The 21,270-nt window shown below is 45.8% G+C and overlaps 1 protein-coding gene across 2 annotated transcripts; it reads left to right on the top strand.

The window, feature by feature from the left end:
• Nucleotides 1-37: 37 nt before the first annotated feature.
• Nucleotides 38-21,189, top strand: LOC106576887 (putative E3 ubiquitin-protein ligase TRIML1). Of its 2 annotated transcripts, XM_082964677.1 has the most exons (6): nucleotides 38-1,133; nucleotides 1,221-1,316; nucleotides 16,382-16,618; nucleotides 16,753-16,772; nucleotides 16,956-17,098; nucleotides 20,041-21,189. In XM_082964677.1, the coding sequence occupies exons 1-6, from the start codon at nucleotides 1,110-1,112 to the stop codon at nucleotides 20,628-20,630; spliced, it is 1,110 nt and encodes a 369-aa protein (XP_082820803.1). In that variant the 5' UTR covers nucleotides 38-1,109; the 3' UTR covers nucleotides 20,631-21,189. The 2 variants fall into 2 exon arrangements, with proteins under 2 accessions (XP_082820803.1, XP_014009890.3); XM_014154415.3 differs by having other exon boundaries at nucleotides 38-1,316.
• Nucleotides 21,190-21,270: the final 81 nt, after the last annotated feature.

The raw sequence follows: 21,270 nt of genomic DNA, 5'->3' as shown, positions 1-21,270 counted from the left end.
AGTTTTATGGGACCAATCAGGCATAGTGTACTCTGTTGACTTCCTGGACTTAAAGAGGCAGACACCCATGGAACTGTCTGTCTGTCTCTCTCTCAAACACGCACATACAGATGCACACACACCCAGGCTCATAGAAGGCCTATAGTTTTAAAGTATGGTATGAATCAAAGTATGAATAGAGGAAATACAGTGTTGCTAAAGATGATCTGTGTATCAAACTGGATAGAAAACCTCTGTTAGCTTATAGCCTGCTTACAGAACCTCATACCATCAATGTAAACATTATTTACAGTCATTTGCCAGGGATCAATTTACACAAGTATATTCAATGTTATACAGTACGTATAGGGTTGCTTTCCCGGACACAGATTAACCCTAGTCCAGGACTAAATAGCATGGTCAATGGAGAGCTGTGACATCAGGATGGATGTCACATTGTCGTCTTGTGATTTCCATTGGCAAAGGTTGACCAATCCAAAGCTAGAATAATGGAAAAGGGTTACAACAATGACAATGGAACTTAGAAGACAGATGCCTGATGACCTGCATGGTCTGTCTGGAGTAATTTACAGGATAGTGTGTTTGAGTGAGTTGGACAGACAGCTCAAGGTGAATACTTTCCAAGGCAGAGAAAAAGGGACCCACTGACATAACCATAGAAATAGAATGACTAGAATGGATAATCCCCTCAGACCACAGCAATTTCATAGCACCCTCATGGATACACCCAATCTGGCTCAATGAATGGGCCATGTCTGTTCTAGTGATTCTATTTATACGGACACAACACTATCCACTATGCTCTGGCACCTGACCTTGTGACACTAGGGAGGCATGGAATTGTTAAAGAGGGCCAGGTGCCTGTGTCTTAAATCACTCTGCTGCTACAGAGTTATGGTATGTATGAGACAGGCCATTCTATAAACAGAAGAAGAGAGACACATGCAGACAGACACAAGAGCTGGACGTGAATGAGAGTAGTCTATACTGATTTAAGACTAACTGACACAGGACTAAAAGTCTTTGTCTTATTACAACTTCACTTGGCAGCATCATTAGCCGAGCTCTTCGTCATTGGTATAACTGATCATCTCGCTTAGAATAAGACCATGGAGATGAAGACCCAGGATCAGGTGTGTGCTACTGTGCTTCAAAAGAGAGACTTTGGTGGAATCCATCTTGGCTCTCTTTTTTGTATTTCTGAAACCTTCTCTCCCCAGGAGATGCTGTTGAAGCACCAGGAATGTCTGAAGAGGCAAAGAGAAGCGGTGAAGTTCCGAATGAAGAAATTAAGCACAAAGCAAACTGAAATCACTGTAAGTAAACTAACAGCATGGGGATTAATCTGTGTGAACAGAGGTCAGAAGCATCACACTACCATGTCAGTCATATTAAATGCACACATGAGTGTTCCAGTCAAATTGTTGGGGTCTGAGGGGCTTTGGCCCTTCTAGTAATTATATTTGGTAACACTTCCTTTTAAGGTGTCCTTGTAACAAGTATGTAACAAGTATTGTAATTAATTGTAATAATACATTGTTAAACTGTAATAACAACATGAAACTGGTGGTAAAACAGTCTGTAATTACAGAGGTGTAACAATGAATGCGTGTTACCATGCTTGTTACAAATCTTAACATTTCCGATAGCATCCCAATCAAATATCCCAAAGCACTATATTTCAGCCTGCACAAACCATGTGATAAGTTAGCTAATTTAAAACCGACCACCTCATTGACTGACACAACTCTGCAATAAAGGGCTCTGTCGTCTGTAGGCCCAATGGCAAAAACGAGTTCACATTACAAAAATGAGTTCACATTACTTTCAATTGTTAAGTAAATTAATGGTGTATTTAACAATCGGTAAATTATTTTAACCAAACATTTTTAGACACATGAATAAACAGTTATGGTTAACATTGTGAGATAGTCATTCGTGCTTGACAAATTGAAAGCCTATTAAGGTTGGCTGAATAATGATTTATAAATGCACTTAAAATGTTCATAAGACAAACTTTTATTTCATCATGTAACCTTGCAAGGGTTTCACTGTTGAGGAACATTTTCACTTTTGGATGGGATACATTGGTGCAATTATTTATTTATACCAGGAATTAAGGCATCATGTCAAGATCTACGCATCTGTGCAACATGCTTGAAATAACAACAAATGGGTCTAGAAGGTCATGCCGCGTTCAAAACCACTGGGAACTTGGAACTCGGAAATCTCTGACTTCAGTGCTTTCAATGAAACTCGGCACTCTGAAAAAAACAAGCTCCAACTGGGAAAAATCAGTTTGAACGGTTATCCAACTCGGGAATTCAAAGTTGGAAACTGTGGCATCTTTCAAGAGCTCCAGCTTTCTGACCTGAAGATCACTGACGTCATGATTTGAAATTATCATCAGTGTGCATAGTCAACAAATCAAATCAAAGTTTATTTGTCACGTGCGCCGAATACAACAGGTGTAGACCTTACAGTGAAATACTTACTTACAGGCTCTAACCAATTGTGCAAAAAAGGAATTAGGTGAACAATAGGTAAGTAAAGAAATAAAAGCAACAGTAAAAAGACAGAAAAATAACAGTAGCGAGGCTATATACAGTAGCGTGGCTATAAAAGTAACGAGGCTACATACAGACACCGGTAAGTCAGGCTGATTGAGGTAGCATGTACATGTAGATATGGTTAAAGTAACTATGCATATATGATGGACAGAGAGTAGCAGTAGCATAAAAGAGGGGTTGGGGGGGGGGCACACAATACAAATAGTTCAGGTAGCCATTTGATTACCTGTTCAGGAGTCTTATGGCTTGGGGGTAAAAACTGTTGAGAAGCCTTTTTGTCCTAGACTTGGCACTCAGGTACCGCTTGCCATGCGGTAGTAGAGAGAACAATCTATGACTGGGGGGCTGGGGTCTTTGACAATTTTTAGGGCCTTCCTCTGACACCGCCTGGTGTAGAGGTCCTGGATGGCAGGCAGCTAAGCCCCAGTGATGTACTGGGCCGTATGCACTACCCTCTGTAGTGCCTTGCGGTCAGAGGCCGAGCAATTGCCGTACCAGGCAGTGATGCAACCAGTCAGGATGCTCTCAATGTTGCAGCTGTAGAACCTTTTGAGGATCTCAGGACCCATGCCAAATCTTTTTAGTTTCCTGAGGGGGAATAGGCTTTGTCATGCCCTCTTCACGACTGTCTTGGTGTGTTTGGACCATTCTAATTTGTTGTTGATGTGGACACCAAGGAACTTGAAGCTCTCAATCTGCTCCACTACAGCCCCGTCGATGAGAATCAGGGCGTGCTTGGTCCTCCTTTTCCTGTAGTCTACAATCATCTCCTTAGTCTTGGTTACATTGAGGGATAGGTTCTTATTCTGGCAAAAACAGTCTGGTTGACTTGACTAAACATGCAAGATGAACTGGTACAGGGATAAATACACTGGGGAAAATAAGCGACACCTGGAGGGGGTGGAGAAACAGATCAGGGTGTGACAGTACCACCCCCACCTGGCTGACAGGGGTGTCGGCGGTGGAAATCGGTGATGAGGGCTGGGTCCAAGATGTCTTTAGCCGGGACCCAGCACCTCCCCCCCGGGCCATAACCCTTCCAGGCAACTAGGTACTGGAAACCCCTGCCCCATGGTCGAACCTTCAGGAGGCGTGTCACCTTATACGCTGGATGGCCACCGATAACCCAGGGGGGAGGGATGGGCCTAGAGACAGAAGACAAAGGATTGTGAGACATGGGCTTAATCCTAGACACATGGAAGGTAGGGTGAATCAGAGGGTACAGGGGTAACACAAGACGGACAGCAGTGGAGCTCAGGACTTTGGAGATGGGAAAAGGACCAATGAACCCGGGAGATAGCTTGCGAGACTCTACCCGAAGGGGCAGATCCCGAGTGGAAAGTCATACCCTCTGCCCAATGAGGTAGCGGGGACCTGGGGTCCGGCGAAGGTTCGCTTGTCGACGGCCACCAGAAACGTTGTTGGAGGAAGCCTAGTGTACGACAGGACCCTGGATGACAGGTCAGCCTGGAGGAATGAGCCCATTCCAGGACCCGGGACCGGACTGTATTAGGGACAAACAGACGTTTAGTCATGCCCCCTTCAGGTCCAAGCTGGGAGTGTTGTGCCTCACGGACCAGGTAATCAATACCCCCATCCACAGTGGCAGCAAGGCATGCGGTAGGGAGAATGGTTTCAGAGGTTGAGGGTGTGGCAGAGGAACTGTATAGGCGGGAGAGGGCGTCAGGCTTCACATTCTTTGACCCTGGGCGGTAGGGGATGGTGAAGTTAAATCTGGTGAACAGGAGGGCCCACCAGGCCTGGCTGGAGTTGAGGCGGTTGGCTGTACGGAGATATTCCAGGTTTTGTGGTCAGTCCAGACCAGGATTGGCTGTTCTGCTTCTTCCAGCCAGTACCTCCACTCTTCCAACGCCATCTTCACCACCAGGAGTTCTCGGTTGCCAACATCGTAGTTCCTTTCAGCAGGATTGAGATGATGGGACAGGAAGGCACAGGGATGAAGCTTCTGGTCCTGGGCAGATCGCTGGGACAGGATGGCCCCCACTCCAACATCCGAAGCATCCACTTCCACCACAAATTAACGTGAGGGGTCCGGATGGATGAGGATGGGTGCTGTTGTGAACCGATGCTTCAGGTCCACAAAGGCTTTGTCGACAGCTGGAGACCATTTGAACGGTACCTTGGGAGAGGTGAACGCCAAGAGGGGGGCCGACAGGGTGCCGTAGTCCCGAATGAAACGGCGGTAGAAGTTTGAAAAACCAAGAAATCGCTGCAACTGCACGCTGGATGTTGGTTGAGGCCAATCCACCATTGCTTTCACCTTTCTAGGATCCATCTGAACATTGCCCTCAGCAATGACATATCCCAGAAAGGTGATTGTAGAGCGTTGGAACTCACACTTCTCGAACAGTTGGTTCTCCAGGAGGCGCTGAAAGACCTGTCTGACATGAAGAACATGTTCTTGTGCAGATCAGGAAAAAAACAGGATGTCATCAAGGTACACGAACACAAACCGGTTTAGCATGTCCCGAAGCACATCATTGACCAAAACCTGGAAAACAGCAGGGGCGTTGGTGAGTCCAAATGGCATGACCTGGTACTCATAATTTCCACTGGCTGTGTTGAAGGCTGTCTTCCACTCATCCCCCTCGGGAATCCGAACCAGGTGGTAGGCATTTCGAAGGTCCAACTTAGAAAATATGGTAGCCACTTGGAGAGGTTCAAATGCCGAGGAGAGGTAGGGGTTAACGATTCTTGACAGTAAAGTCATTAAGTCCCCGGTAGTCAATGCACGGATGCAGGGTCTTGTCCTTCTTCTCCACAAAGAAAAACCCTGCGCCTGCAGGAGATGCAGACGGACGGACGGCCCCAGTGACCAGAGACTCCTCTTTGGTCTCTGGTCCAGACAGTGAATACAATCGACCCTGAGGTGTTGTAGTGTCTGAGAGAAGATCAATGGCACAATCATAAGGATGGTGCGGGGGAAGGGAAGTAACACGTGCCTTACTGAACACTTCCATGAGTCCATGGTATTCTCTGGGGATAGCAGAGACATCCACAGTCTTGCTAACATCCAGAGAAAGACAACTTGAGGAAGGCTGTGCTGCTTGAAGGCAGTGGGAATGGCAAAATGGGCTCCAACCCAGGATGGAGCTTGTGGTCCAATCAATCATCGGATTGTGCTTTTGAAGCCAAGAAAATCCCAAAACAACCGGAACATGGGGAGATGCAATGAGAAGGAACTGTATTGTCTCACTGTGGTTACCAGAAACCCGTAATTGAACGGGCACAGTACTATGGTGACTTCCCTAATAGAGTGGCCATCCAGTGCCCTATCATCCATGGGCACAGAGAGAGGCTGAATGGGAATACCAAACTCAGAACCTGTCGTTGCATCCATAAAACTTTCATCAGCCCCAGAGTCAATGAGCACTCGGAGAGACTTAGATTGGTCTCCCCACAGCACAAAAGCAAAAAGGGGTGTGCGGGTGATAGGAATTAGGGAACTCCCTATCTGAATCACCATAGTACTGGTACCCACTAGAGACAAGGGTTTCCTTATAAGGAAGGTAGCTATAAAATGTCCTGCCCCTCCACAGTACAGACAACAGTTATTATTCATCCTTTGTGAGCATTCCCCAACTGATAACCTAGCTCTTCCCAACTGCATAGGCTCAGGAGTATCCAACTCACCCGTCGTAGATTCTCGAGAGGGCTCGGGTTGCTTTGAATCCTCTCGGAAGAGCTGCCTTTGGAAACTTCCGGATTCCCTTGGAGGTGAACACGCCATAGCGGGTGCATGAGTGTGCCCGAGACCAGACCTCCTCTCACTCTTGCGTGACCATAGGCGTCCATCAATTTTAATGGTAAGGGCGATAAGGGAGTCGAGATCCATTGGAAATTCCTGAGCAACTCGCTCAAAGTATTGAAAAGAGACTCCGGATTCCAGGCACTCTCGGCGGCTAACGTGCAAAAATCAACCGCATAGTCTGCCACACCACGGGAGTTTTGACGTAAGTCAAGCACATTACTGGCCGCCTTTTCACGGAAACCGGAGACTCAAATACCTTTCTCACTTCTGCCACCAATTCCTCCAGATGACCACAAATGACAGATTGTTGCTCCCAAACTGCCGTAGCCCAGGAGAGCGCACTTCCCGACATTAGCGTAATAATATACGCTATCTTCGATCTTTCTGAAGGAAACGAAGATGGCTGTAGCTCAAAAATAAGCAAGCACTGAGAAAGAAAACCCCAGCAGGTACCAGGAATCCCCGAATATCGCTCCAGAGGAGGTAAGCGGGACTCTCGGGGAGCCTGAATAGGCTGTACAATCTCACCACAGATAGGGGAAAAATTACTGGGTGATTGGGGTTTTTCAGAGGTGGTAGGTAACCTCTGAGCTAACTCCCATAATAGCCTTTTACCCATGGTGGTAGCGTTCTGTCAAGGACCTGAGCCCTTCCAAAAGGCCCTGTACCATGTCTCCTAATGGTGGCTCCCTGCAGGGAGACAGCATGGCGGAGCTGGTCCAAGTCTGCTGGGTCTGTCATGGCAGATGGTTGGATAGGCGTCCCGCTTGCAGGACACAAGCCGACAACATCTGGTGAAATTGGAGGGCACGCAATTCAAATAAATAATCATAATATTAAACATTTATGAACATACAAGTATCTTATATCATTTATAAGCTTAAATTCTTGTTAATCTAACTGCATTGTTCGATTTACAATAGGCTTTACCGCGAAAGCATACCATGCGATTGTCTGAGGATGGTGCCACACATCAACATATTTTTCAACCAGCACAGGCTTCATAAAATCACAAATAGCGATTAAATACATCACTTAATTTTGAGGATCTTCCTTTGTTTGCAATCCCAAGGGTCCCAGATACAACATGAATGGTTGTTTTGTTAGATAAAATCCTTCTTTATATCCCAAAAAGTCCGTTTAGTTGGCTCCATCGATTTCAGTAATCCACACGTTCAACATGCAGACAAAGGAGTCCAAAAAGCTACCGCTAAACTTCATCCAAACAAGTCAAACGTCATTTCTATTTAATCCTCGGGTACTATAAATGTAAATAAACTATAATATTTCATACAGAAAGTAGTATGTTCAATAGGAAAGCAAAATTAGTAAGCGCGTGCCCTCTCCTTTGGGCGCCGGAAGACTGATATTGTTCCGGTGGTGTCCTAACCAAAACTCAAAATTCTTGCTTGTTTTTCAAAAAACAAGCCTTAAACCTTGAATAAAGGCTCTTGACATCTAGTGGAAGCCATATGAATTGCAATCTGGGAGACGGATTTACATACGAACAATAGGTTTCCATTATAAGAGCCTGGAACCTAAAAAAGAAATTCTGGTTGGTTTTTCTTTGGATTTTCGCCTGCCATATCAATTCTGTTATAGTCTCAGACATTATTTTAACAGTTTTAGAAACTTCAAAGTGTTTTCTATCCAATGATAGCATTATTAAATGCATTTCCTGGCTTCTGGGCCTGAGTAACAGTTTTGGGCACGTCAGTCAGGCAGAAATTCAGGAAACTGGACCCTATCCCAGAGAGGGTAAGATGTTTAATAATCCAAAAAGAATTAGGCAAGCGAATGGTCGTGGACAGGCAAAAAGGTAAAAACCAGATCAGAGTCCAGGAGGTACAGAGTAGCAGACAGGCTTCTGGTCAAGGCAGGCAGAATAGTCAGACAGGCGGGTAGAGAGTCCAGAAACAGGCAAGGGTCAAAACCAGGAGGACTAGACAAAAGGAGAATAGCAAAAAGGAGTACGGGAAAACACGCTGGTTGACTTGACTAAACATACAAGACGAACTGGCACAGAGAGACAGGAAACACAGGGATAAATACACTGGGGAAAATAAGTGACACCTGGAGGGGGTGGAGACAATCACAGGAACAGGTGAAACAGATCAGGGCGTGACAGCTAGGTAGCAGACCTAAACTATAGAAATCATGATATGTATTGATAACTAGTATAGTGTAATGTAAATTATCATAGCTACATTTTTCTTATCTACCGTAGATTCCCATAAGGTCTCAGACTCCAGGATGTGAAAATACTGACAAGAAAGAAACAGATGAAGACAGAGACAGAGACATTAGATTTCCATTGTTACTTGCAGTGTTAAAAAGGAAAAAAAGACAATCCTATTTTTCTAAATGAGCTATATAGGCTATGTGGGAGCAAAACTCATGACTCTGATTCCATTTCCATTATTAGCAGCATTTAGGCTGTCCACTTTGAAGAGCTGAGACAGAATGGCTATATAAGGAATGGAACATATAGGATCAGGCCCTGCTACCATTATAACCTATACAGCTGTCAAATGTGGGCGTTAACAAACAAGAACTGATATGGAGAGATAATGGTGAAAAACAAGGGAAGCTATTTTCATATAGAGGGAGGGGACTCTATACGTTATGCAAAGACAGAATCCTATAAAGATAGGACTCTGTAATATGAGAATTTAGTATTTTTCATGGAAGTGCTCGGCTTTGCTACTCTGTATTAAAGTCTATATTGAATTCACAAAGTTCTTGCAAGAGTATTATGTTCTTAAGACAATTTTCCACGACAGCTACTACTCACCACCACTAGAATGTTTTATGTTATTGAGTAGGTCTATATCTTTGTTAAATCAAATTATTAATCTAACATTAAAAATCCTCGTTATTTTGTAAGAAATGTAAGGTCTTTTTACCTTTTGTTTGAAAGTTTTTTCATTTGGTAATGAGTAGTCAGTAATTATACAGTATATATAGAAATTGCTCATAGGTAATTACTAAAGTTACACTTGTTTTTATATAGCTAAATCCTATGTTACAACTAGCAACGACCTTGTACCTATGCAGATATTACATACAGTGTATGTACTCTGTGGTGTATTTGTTCTGTTTTTATTTCACTTGGATGGTGCTTTCAGAAGCTAACGATAGGATTGTCAGGATGGGTAACATACTTTGTGTACCCCTCAAGACACACTTCATTTTAACTAGCTAAATCCTGTGTATCACCTAGTAATTAAAAAGTACGTATGCAGATATTACATGTACTCTGTGTTGTACTAGTGTGGTTGTCCTCCCACTTGGATGGTGCTTCTGGAAGCCTTAAAATAAGGGCCAGGGTTGACAGGATAGGTAATGCACTATATACAGTGCATTCAGAAAGTATTCAGACCCCTTGACTTTTTCCACATTTTGTTACATTACAGCCTAATTATAAAATTGATTCAATTGTTTTGTTTTCCTCATCAATCCAAACACAATACCAAATAATGACAAAGCAAAAACAGGTTTGTAGAAATGTATTAACAATAAAAAACTGAAATATCACATTTATGTAAGAATTCAGACCCTTTACTCAATACTTTGTTGAAGCACCTTTGGCAGTGATTACAGCCTCGAGACTTGGGTATGGGTATGATGCTACAAGCTTGGCACACCTGTATCTGGGGAGTTTCTCCCATTCTTTTCTGCAGATCCTCTCAAGCTCTGTCAGGTTAGATGGGGAGCATCGCTACAAAGATGTTTTCAGGTCTCTCCAGAGATGTTCGATCAGGTACAAGTCCGGGCTCTGGCTGGGCCACTCAAGGACATTCAGAGACTTGTTCCAAAGCCACTCCTGCGTTGTCTTGGCTGTGTGCTTAGGGTCGTTGTCTTGTTGGAAGGTGAACCTTCGCCCCCCAGTCTGAGGTCCTGAGCACTCTGGAGCAGGTTTTCATCAAGGATCTCTCTGTACTTTGCTCCATTCATCTTTCCCTTGATCCGGACAAGTCTCCCAGTCCCTGCCACTGAAAAACATCCAGCATGATGCTTTCACCACCATGCTTCACCGTAGGGATGGTGTCAAGTTTCCTACAGACGTGAAGCTTGACATTCAGGCCAAAGAGTTCAATCTTGGTTTCATCAGACCAGAGAATCTTGTTTCTCAGGGTCTGAGAGTACTGTGGGTGCCTTTTTGGCAAACTCCTTGCGGGCTGTCATGTGGATTTTACTGAGGAGTGGCTTCCGTCTGTTCCGTCTGTCTGGAAGGTTCTCCCATCTCCACAAAGGATCTCTGGAGCTCTGTCAGTGTGACCATCGGGTTCTCGGTCACCTCCCTGACCAAGGCCCTTCTCCCCCGATTGCTCAGTTTGGCCGGGCGGCCAGCTCTAGGAAGCGTTTTGGTGGTTCCAAACTTCTTCCATTTAAGAATGACGAAGGCCATTGTGTTCTTGGGGACCTTCAATGCTGCAGAAGTTTTTTTGGTACCCTTCCCCAGATCTGTGCCTCGACACAATCCTGTCTTAGAGTTCTAATCAAATCAAATCAAATTTTATTTGTCACATGCGCCAAATACAACAGGTGTAGACCTTACAGTGAAATGCTTACTTACATGCCCTTTTTAACTGACATTGCAGTTTTAAGAAAAAAGAAGACGAAATATCACAAATAATTAAGGAGCAACAATAAAATAACAGCAGAGTGGCTATATACATGGGGTTCCGGTACAGAGTCAATGTGCGGGGGCACCGGTTAATCGAGGTAATTGTCGTAATGTGTACGTGTAGGTAGAGGTAAAGTGACTATGCATGGAAAATAAACAGAGAGTAGCAGCAGCAGCGTAAAAATGGGGGGTGGGGACAATGCAAATAGTCCGGGTAGCCATTTGATTAACTATTCAAGAGTCTTATGGCTTGGGGGTAGAAGCTGTTAAGAAGCCTTTTTGACCTAGTCTTGGCACTCCGGTACCACTTGTCGTGCGGTAGCAGAGAGAACAGTCTACGACTAGGGTGGCTAGAGTACATGGCTATTTTTGGGCATCCTTCGAACATCGCCTGGTATAGAGGTCCTGGATCGCAGGAGGTTTGGCCCCAGTGAGGTACTGGGCCGTACACACTACCCTTTGTATTGCCTTGCGGTCGGAGGCTGAGCAGTTGCCATACCACGTGGTGATGTAACCAGTCAGGATGCACTTGATGGTGCAGCTGTAGAACTTCACGACTGTCTTGGTGTGTTTGGACCATGATAGTTTGTTGGTGATGTGGACACCAAGGAACTTGAAGCTCTCAACCTGCTCCACTACAGCCCCGTCAAGGAGAATGGGGGCGTACTCTGTCTTCCTTTTTCTGTAGTCCACAATCATCTCCTTTGTCTTGATCACATTGAGGGAGAGGTTGTTATCCTGGCACCACACTGCCAGGTCTCTGACCACCCCCCTATAGGCTGTCTCATCGTTGTCAGTGATCAGGCCTACAAATATTGTGTTGTCTGCAAACTTAATGATGGTGTTGGAGTCGTACTTGGCCATGCAGTCATGGGTTAACAGGGAGTACAGGACGGGACTGAGCACTCACCCCTGAGGGGCCCCTGTGTTGAGGATCAAAATGGCAGATATGTTGTTGCCACCATGGTGAGGCCCGTCAGGAAGTCCAGGATCCAGTTGTAGAGGGAGGTGTTTAGTCCCAGAGTCCTTAGTTTAGTGATGAGCTTTGAGGGCACTATGGTTTTAACGCTGAGCTGTAGTCAATGAATAGCATTCTCACGTAAGTGTTCCTTCTGTCTAGGTGGGAAAGGGTAGTGTGGGGTGCAATAGAGATTGCATCATCTGTGGATCTGTTGGGGCAGTATGCAAATCAGAGTGGGTCTCGGGTTCCTGGGATAATAGTGTTCATGTGAGCCATGACCAGCTTTTCAAAGCACTTCATGGCTACAGACGTGATTGCTATGGGTCGGTAGTCATTTAGGCAGGTTACCTTGGTGTTCTTTGGCACAGGGACTATGGTGGTCTGCTTGAAACATGTTGGTATTACAGACTTGGTCAGGGACAGGTTTAAAATGTTAGTGAAGACACTTGCCAGTTGGTCAGTGCATGCTCGGAGTACACGTCCTGGTAATCCGTCTGGCCCTGCGGCATTGTGAATGTTGACCTGTTTAAAGGTCTTACTCACATCGGCTACGGAGGGCGTGATCACACAGTCATCCGGAACAGCTGATGCTCTCATGCATGCAACTGTGTTGCTTGCCTCAAAGCGAGCATAGAAGTTATTTAGCTCGTCTGGTAGGTTCGTGTAACTGGGCAGCTCACGGCTGTGCTTCCCTTTGTAGTCCGTAATAGTTTACAAGCCCTGCCACATCCAACGAGCATCGGAGCCGGTGTAGTACGATTCAATCTTAGTCCTGTATTGACGCTTTGCCTGTTTGATGGTTTGTCGGAGGTCATAGTGGGATTTCTTCTTAGCGCCCGGGTTAGAGTTACGCTTCTATCCTTTAGCTCAGTGCGGCTGTTGCCTGCAATCCATTACTTATGATTGGGGTATGTACGTACGGTCACTGTGGGGACGACGTTATCGATGCACTTATTGATGAAGCCAGTGACCGATGTGGTGTACTCCTCAATGCCCTCAGAAGAATCCCAGAACATATTCCAGTCTGTACTAGCAAAACAGTCCTATAGCTTAGCGGACAATTCCTTCGACCTCGTGGCTTGGTGTTTGCTCTGACATGCACTGTCAACTGTGGGACCTTATATAGACAGGTGTGTGCCTTTCCAAATCATGTCCAATCAATTGAATTTAGCACAGGTGGACTCCAATCACGTTGTAGAAACATCTCAAGGATGATCAAATGGAACAGGATGCACCTGAGCTCAATTTCGAGTCTCATAGCAAAGGGTCTGAATACTTATGTGAATAAGGTATTTTTGTATTTAATGTTTTATAAATTTGTAGACACTTCTAAAAACATGTTTTCACTTTGTCATTACGGGGTATTGTGTGTTGATTGATGAGGAAATACATGTATTTAGAATAAGGCTGTAACGTAGCAAAATGTGGGAAAAGTCAAGCTGAATACTTTCCGAATGCACTGTAAGTACACATTATTTACAAGTAAGTACCCCTCAAGATACACTTAATTTTAACTAGCTAAATCCTGTGTAACACCTAGTAATTATATTGTACTTTTACATGTACTTGTGTGTTTATTATTCCACTTGAGGATGACACCCACTTGAGAATGACACCTGTATGGTAGACCCCAGTCAGTGATGTTGACCTATATCTTATCCGTTTTGTAAACACAACCAAGTTAACCCAGATGGTACACTTTTTGGGGGCACGTGCTAGCAACAATATTGAGTGGACATTCTGAAGAGTGTGCATTCACAGATAGGAAATCAGAGTTTATGTCATCTCGGGCCACCCAGCGCATGTGTCCACAAGAGATTATAACCTTGTGATAGTTATTACTGAATCGGATGAAGCTGAGAAGGAACAAAACACTGGTGAAGTTAGTGAAAACTTGACCATTTGTAACAAGCATTGTAACATGCTGTAACGGCTGTTGAATGGAGTAGACCAAGGCGCAGTGTGGTTAGTGCTCATCTTTGTCATTTAATGGAAAAAGAGAACACTTTACAAATAAACAAAAGACAACAGCCAAACAGTTCTGTCAGGTAACAAATGACTAAACAGAAAATAATCACCCACAAAACCCAAAGGAAAACAGGCTGCCTAAGTATGGCTCCCAATCAGCAACAACGATATACAGCTGTCCCTGATTGAGAGCCATGAAACAAAGAAATACCAAACATAGAAAAAAGGACAGAATGCCCACCCCAACTCACGCCCTGACCAAGCAAAATAGAGACATAAAAGGATCGCTAAGGTCAGGGCGTGACAGTACCCCCCCAAAGGTGCGGACTCCGGCCGCAAAACCTAAACCTATAGGGTTAGGGTCCGGGTGGGCATCTACCCGTGGTGGCGGCTCAGGAGCAGGACGCAGACCCCGCTCCACCGCTGGCTCACCCCACTTTAATGGCTCCCCTAGAGCGTGGTCTCTTGCCGCCGACCACGGACTGGGTACCCTCGCAGCGGGCCCCGGACTGGAGGGCGACTCTGGCTGCGCCCGGCTGGCGGGTGACTCTGGAGACTCAGGGCTGAGGAGCGTCTCTGGAGACTCAGGGCTGAGAAGCGTCTCGGCAGGCTCCAGGCTGTGGGCCGTCTCGGCAGGCTCCGGGCTGTGGGCCGTCTCGGCAGGCTCCGGACTGTGGGCTGTCTCTGCAGGCTCCGGACTGTAGGCTGTCTCTAGACGGGGCACTGTCACCGGAAGCTCTGGATGGGGCACTGTCGCCGGAAGCTCTGGACGGGGAACTGTCGCCAGAAGCTCTGGACGGGGAACTGTTGCCGGAAGCTCTGGATGGGGAACTGTCGCCGGAAGCTCTGGACGGGGAACTGTCGCCAGAAGCTCTGGATGGGGAACTGTCACCGGAAGCTCTGGATGGGGAACTGTCGTCGGAAGCTCTGGATGGGGAACTGTCGTCGGATGCTCTGGATGGGGACTTTCTGTAGGCCTGGCTCTGGGCGCAGGCACAAGACTCACCAGGCTGGGGAGACATGCAGGAGGCCTGGCCCTGGGCGCAGGCACAGGACGCACCAGGCTGGGGAGACTTGCAGGAGGCCTGGTTCTGGAAGCAGGCACAGGACTCACCAGACTGGGGAGACATGCAGGAGGCCTGGCTCTGGGTGCAGGCACAGGACTCACCAGGCTTGGGAGACATGCAGGAGGCCTGGCTCTGGGAGCAGGCACAGGACGCAGCAGGCTGGGGAGACTTGCAGGAGGCCTGGCTCTGGGCGCAGGCACAGGACTCACCAGGCTGGGGAGACATGCAGGAGGCCTGGCTCTGGGAGCAGGCACAGGATAGACCGGGTCCTGGAGACGCACTGGAGGTCTGGAGCGCACGGCCTGCACAACCTGTCCTGGCTCGATGCCCACTCTAGCATGGCACTTGCGGGGGGCTGGCCTATAGCGCAACAGGCTATGAGCGCACACTGGAGACACCGTGCGCTTCACAGCATAACACGGTGCCTGACCAGTACCACGCTGCTTCCGGTAAGCACGGGGAGCTGGCTCAGGTCTCCAACCTGACTCTGCCACACTCCCCGTGTGCTCCCCCCCAAAAATGTTGGGAGCTGCCTCTCGGGCTTCCTTGCCAGCCGTGTTCCCTCATACCGTTGCCGTTGGTCCTTTTCTCCTGCTGCCTCCGCTCTTCTGAGTGCCTCTACCTGTTCCCATGGGAGGCGATCCCTTCCGACCAGGATCTCTTCCTAAGTGTAGGATCCCTTGCCGTCCAGGATGTCCTCCCATGTCCAGTCCTCCTCTCCACGCTGCTTGGTCCGCTTATGGTGAGTGGTTCTGTAACGGCTGTTGAATGGAGTAGACCAAGGCGCAGTGTGGTTAGGCTTTGTAATTTAATGGAAAAAGAGACCACTTTACAAATAAACAAAAGACAACAGCCAAACAGTTCTGTCAGGTAACAAATGACTAAACAGAAAATAACCACCCACAAAACCCAAAGGAAAACAGGCTGCCTAAGTATGACTCACAATCAGCAACAACGATATACAGCTGTCCCTGATTGAGAGCCATACCCGGCCGAAACAAAGAAATACCAAACATAGTAAAAAGGACATAGAATGCCCACCCCAACTCATGCCCTGGCCAACCAAAATAGAGACATAAAAGGATCTCTAAGGTCAGGGCGTGACACATGCATTCGTTGTTAAACCTCCGTAATTACAGAATGCAATTGATGACCTGTTGATATTACAGTGTAACTGTGAGTTATTACAATTAACTTAAATGCTTGTCACAGTGTAATTATCCATGTAATTACACTGTAAGGATCCATTCAAATGAAGTGTTGCTTTATATTTCTGTGGTTACATCTCATATCTATATTTCAATGGTGTCTATTTGTGCTGAAAAACTCTCAAAACGTGGTAGCATATGAAGCTCTAAGATGGGATATGTTGCAATGACTTTCACACTGATTGAGTCTGTGTCACCCAACCAGAAAAAGTCATCAGCAATGAGGGAGAGTATAAGGAAGAAGTATGAGGACATCCAGAGGGTTCTGGATGAGGACCTGGGGATGACTCTAACCCACCTGGAGATGGAGGAGAGAGCTGCAGTCACAGCCCTGGAGGACCTGATGGAGAAGAACTGCAACATCCTTCAGGAGATAGAGCAGGATCTGGCCAGGCTCACAGCTGAGCTGGCCCAGAAGGACATTCTACTGCCTTATTCACTGGTGATTTGGCTCTTCAGTTCTATTTAACATGAACTCATTCAATGGATATTGATGATGGATGTAACTATGATATGTACATATTGTGAACTGCCTATTCATTGTCGCTATCTTTATTTCCTCCCCATCTTCTCCAGGACACTGAGATAGTTGGCAGGTATGTCATTTAATCCAGATGCATGTTTTGTTTCTTATACCACATGCAAATCAGATACAAATCTTTTTTAAGAAAACATTTTATTGACAAATATGTTTTCAATCATCATTATTGATCATGAACTGTCACTGTTCATGTGATGGCTCCTGCAGTAAATATTGATGTCTGTCCTCTCTCACCCAGAGTGATAGATCTGCTGAACAGGTCAGATCCCAGCAAAGTGAACTTGGATGAGCCTAAAGCTGACCAGATCCTCAGCCTCACCAACAACATGCTCCTACTCATACGTTCCCAGACCCCCATCACCAAGAGACTCATCAAGAGCTGTGAGTTCCCTTAGTATTCCATGAAGTCTTTTCATTTTTAATGATTTCATTCTCAAGATGTGATGTCAATTACGAGATAGGCAGGTCCTTTTTTTACACCCAGAGGTCTGTCAGAGTTATTTCATTATACATACATGTGTTACATCTATAATATATGTGTGGGTAAACCATTTTATTAACATGCAGCATGTTTGTGCACCTAAAAACGCAATCTCAATTGTACTTCACACTGCCCTCTCCCACCTGGACAAGAGGGGAAATAACTATGTTAGAATGCTGTTATACAGCTCAGCGTCCACACCATAGTTCCCTCCAAGCTCATCACCAAGCTGGGGAACTTGGAACTGAACACCTCCCTCTGCAACTGGATCCTGGATTTCCTGAAGGGTCACCCTCAGGTGGTAAGGGTAGGCAACAACACCTCCACCACGCTGACCCTGAATAGGGTGTCCCCTCAGGGTTGTGTGCTTAGTCCCCTCCTGTACTCCCTTTTTACCCACAACTGATTGGCCACGCATGACTCCATCTTCAAGTTTTCTGATGATACAACAGTGGTAGGCCTGATCACCGAAGGTGATGAGACAACCTACAGGGAGGATGTAAGAGACTTGGCAGTGTGGTGCCAACACAACCTCTCCCTCAACGTCAGTAAGACCAAGAAGCTGATCGTGGACTACAGGAGAAAGATGGGAGAGCACATCCCCATACACATTGACAGGGCTGGTCAAGAGCTTCAAGTTCCTTGGTGTCCACATCACTAAGGACTTAACATGGTCCACACACACTCGCACAGTAAAGAAGAGGGCATAACAGGCTGAAAAGATTTGGCATGGGCCCTCAAATCCCCCAAAAGTTCTACAGCTGCACCATCAAGAGTGTCTTGACTGGCTGCATCACAGCTTGGTATGTCAAGTGCACTGCCAAGTGCTACATAGGGTGGTGCGGACAGCCCAGTACATCACTGGGGCCGAGCTCTCACTAGCTCCCCTTCTTTGCGAGGCATTGGAAAGCCTGGTCTTTATGGTTGAAACTGTGTTTGAAATTCACTGCTCGACTGAGGGACCTTGCAGATAATTAGGTGCATGTGTGGGGTACAGAGATGAGGTCGTCATTCAAAAATCATGTTAAACACTATTATTGCACACAGAGTAAGTCCATTGAACTTATTATGTGACTTGTTGAGCAAATGTTTACTCCAGAACTTATTTAGGCTTTCCCTAACAAAGGGGTTGAATACTTATTAACTCAAGACATTTCAGCTTTCAATTTTCAAAATTTCTAAAAACATAATTCCACTTTGACATACAGTGAAGGAAAAAAGTATTTGATCCCCTGCACATTTTATACGTTTGCCCACTGACAAAGAAATGATCAGTCTGAACTGTCAATCTCCCTCGGCCTGGGGCTCAATGCAAAATCTCACCTCGTGGAGTTGCAATGATCATGAGAACGGTGAGGAATCAGCCCAGAACTACACGGGAGGATCTTGTCAATAATCTCAAGGCAGCTGGGACCATAATCACCAAGAAAACAATTGGTAACACACTACGCCGTGAAGGACTGAAATCCTGCAGCGCCCGCAATGTCCCTCTGCTCAAGAAAGCACATATACATGCCCGTCTGAAGTTTGCCAATGAACATCTGAATGATTCAGAGGACAACTGGGTGAAAGTGTTGTGGTCAGATGAGACCAAAATGGAGCTCTTTGGCATCAACTCAACTCGTCGTGTTTGGAGGAGGAGGAATGCTGCCTATGACCCCAAGAATACCATCCCCACCGTCAAACACGGAGGTGGAAACATTATCCTTTAGGGGTGTTTTTCTGCTAAGGGGACAGGACAACTTCACCGCATCAAAGGGACGATGGACGGGGCCATGTACCGTCAAATCTTGGGTGAGAACCTCCTTCCCTCAGCCAGGGCATTGAAAATGGGTCGTAGATGGGTATTCCAGCATGACTGACTCAAAACACATGGCCAAGGCAACAAAGGAGTGGCTCAAGAAGAAGCACATTAAGGTCCTGGAGTGGCCTAGCCAGTCTCCAGACCTTAATCCCATAGAAAATCTGTGGAGGGAGCTGAAGGTTCGAGTTGCCAAACGTCAGTCTCGAAATCTTAATGACTTGGAGAAGATCTGCAAAGAGGAGTGGGACAAAATCCCTCCTGAGATGTGTGCAAACCTGGTGGCCAACTACAAGAAACGTCTGATCTCTGTGATTGCCTACAAGGGTTTTGCCACCAAGTACTAAGTCATGTTTTGCAGAGGGGTCAAATACTTATTTCCCTCATTAAAATGCAAATCAATTTATAACATTTTTGACATGCGTTTTTCTGGATTTCTTTGTTGTTATTCTGTCTCTCACTGTTCAAATAAACCTACCATTCAAATTATACACTGATCATTTCTTTGTAAGTGGGCAAACGTACAAAATCAGCAGGGGATCAAATGCTTTTTTCCCTCACTGTAATGGGGTATTGTGTGTAGGCCAGTGACACAAAATCTCAATTTAATCTATTTTCAATTCAGGCTGGAACACAACAAATGTGGAAAAAGTCAAGGGGTCTGAATACTTTCCGAAGGCACTGTACATATCTACCTCAAATACCTCGTAACCCTGCACATTGATCTAGTACTGGTACTCCCTGTATATAGATCCATTCTTGTGTATTTTATTCCTCGTATTACTATTTTTCTTTGTATTATTATTTTTAAACTCTGCATCGATGGAAGGGCTAGTAAGCAAGCATTTCACTGTAAAGTCTACACACGTTGTATTCGGCGCATGTGACAAATAAAATCTGATTTGATTTTAAAACCTAAAACTCTGTGATTTCAATTTTTTATCAGCACAAAGCGGTTATGGCTTGCCACATCCAGCCAGTGAGAATATTTTCTTTTAAATATAGTCATTTCTCTTGGTAAAAATACACATCTGTCACCAGATTCCACAGAGGTTTCCCTGGACCCAGAGACAGCGCACCCTAAGCTGATCATCTCCCCGCGCGGTGACAGTGCCACCTACACAGATACCTGGCAGGAACTACCAGAGCTCCCGGGCCGCTTTGACACCACCCTCAACGTGATCAGCCTGCAGGGCTTCAGCTCTGGGCGTCACTACTGGGAGATAGACGTGGCTGGTAAGACATACTGGGAGCTGGGCCTCACCTACCCCACCATCTCCCGCAAGGGCCGTGCTGAGGACTGCTGGCTGGGCCGCGGCTCTGACTCCTGGGCCGTAGAGTTCTTTGATGGGGAGTACACAGCCTGGCACAGTGGGGTACCCCACCAGCTGCCTGTCACAAAACACTTCAGCCGTATTGGGGTCCTATGTAGTTTCCCAGCGGGCCTGGTGTCTTTCCTGGGGGCGGACAGTATGACCCCTCTGTTCTCGTTCTGCGCAGGGACTTTCAGGGACTGTCTCCACCTGGCGTTGTGCTCAGGTCACGATCACAATGGTACAAACACCAAACCCATTGTGATCTGTAATGCACCTCCACCTCCTAGTGCTTTCCAGAATGATTCCTCCTCGTGATTTCCAGAATGCCCAGGAATGCTGACTCTGCTGCTTATGATGCTCCTACTGACTTTTAAAGGCTTTATCATTGGATCATCAGCATTTAGTCAGCGATGTTATTTGACAATTTCTCATGTTGCTGTTTATCTATACAAGTACTTAAATATGCATTCTGTAATCTATTAATGACTGGATTTAAGGTTCTGTTTCGAAGTAGAAGGGGAGGAGCAAGATCCTTTTAAATTTATTGTGGTTCCAGTTTTAGAGACGTCCATATCTTTCTAACAAAAGTATTAGTGGTTTTAGCTATCAAATATATATATTTTTTCGCTGCGCTGTAAACCAGACAGGGCCACAGAAGGAAGATTTGGCCTAACATACACTTCATGCCCCTGGAGAGTAGCCTACACAGCTAACATGTGATGTGAATCCAAAGTCTATACTCAAACAAAAAACAATCTCTCTTTGTAAATAGGATCTCTGAGCTCCAATGGTAATATTCAATAGTAAATGACTAGTCCTTTGTGCTAACTATATTTTCACAAACAATCTAGTTCAGTGTCGCCTGCATTGATGAGTCACTTACCGTTACAGTTGCAGATAATGTGTATGTTTGTTTATTAAATGTGTTTTAAGGTAAGCTCTCTTTAAATGAAAA

Source organism: Salmo salar, chromosome 18, assembly GCF_965601325.2.
Source record: "Salmo salar chromosome 18, fSalSal1, whole genome shotgun sequence".
Lineage (NCBI taxonomy): Eukaryota > Metazoa > Chordata > Actinopteri > Salmoniformes > Salmonidae > Salmo > Salmo salar.
Note: the sequence above shows the minus strand (reverse complement) of the source record. Positions and strands in the feature narration are given on the sequence as shown.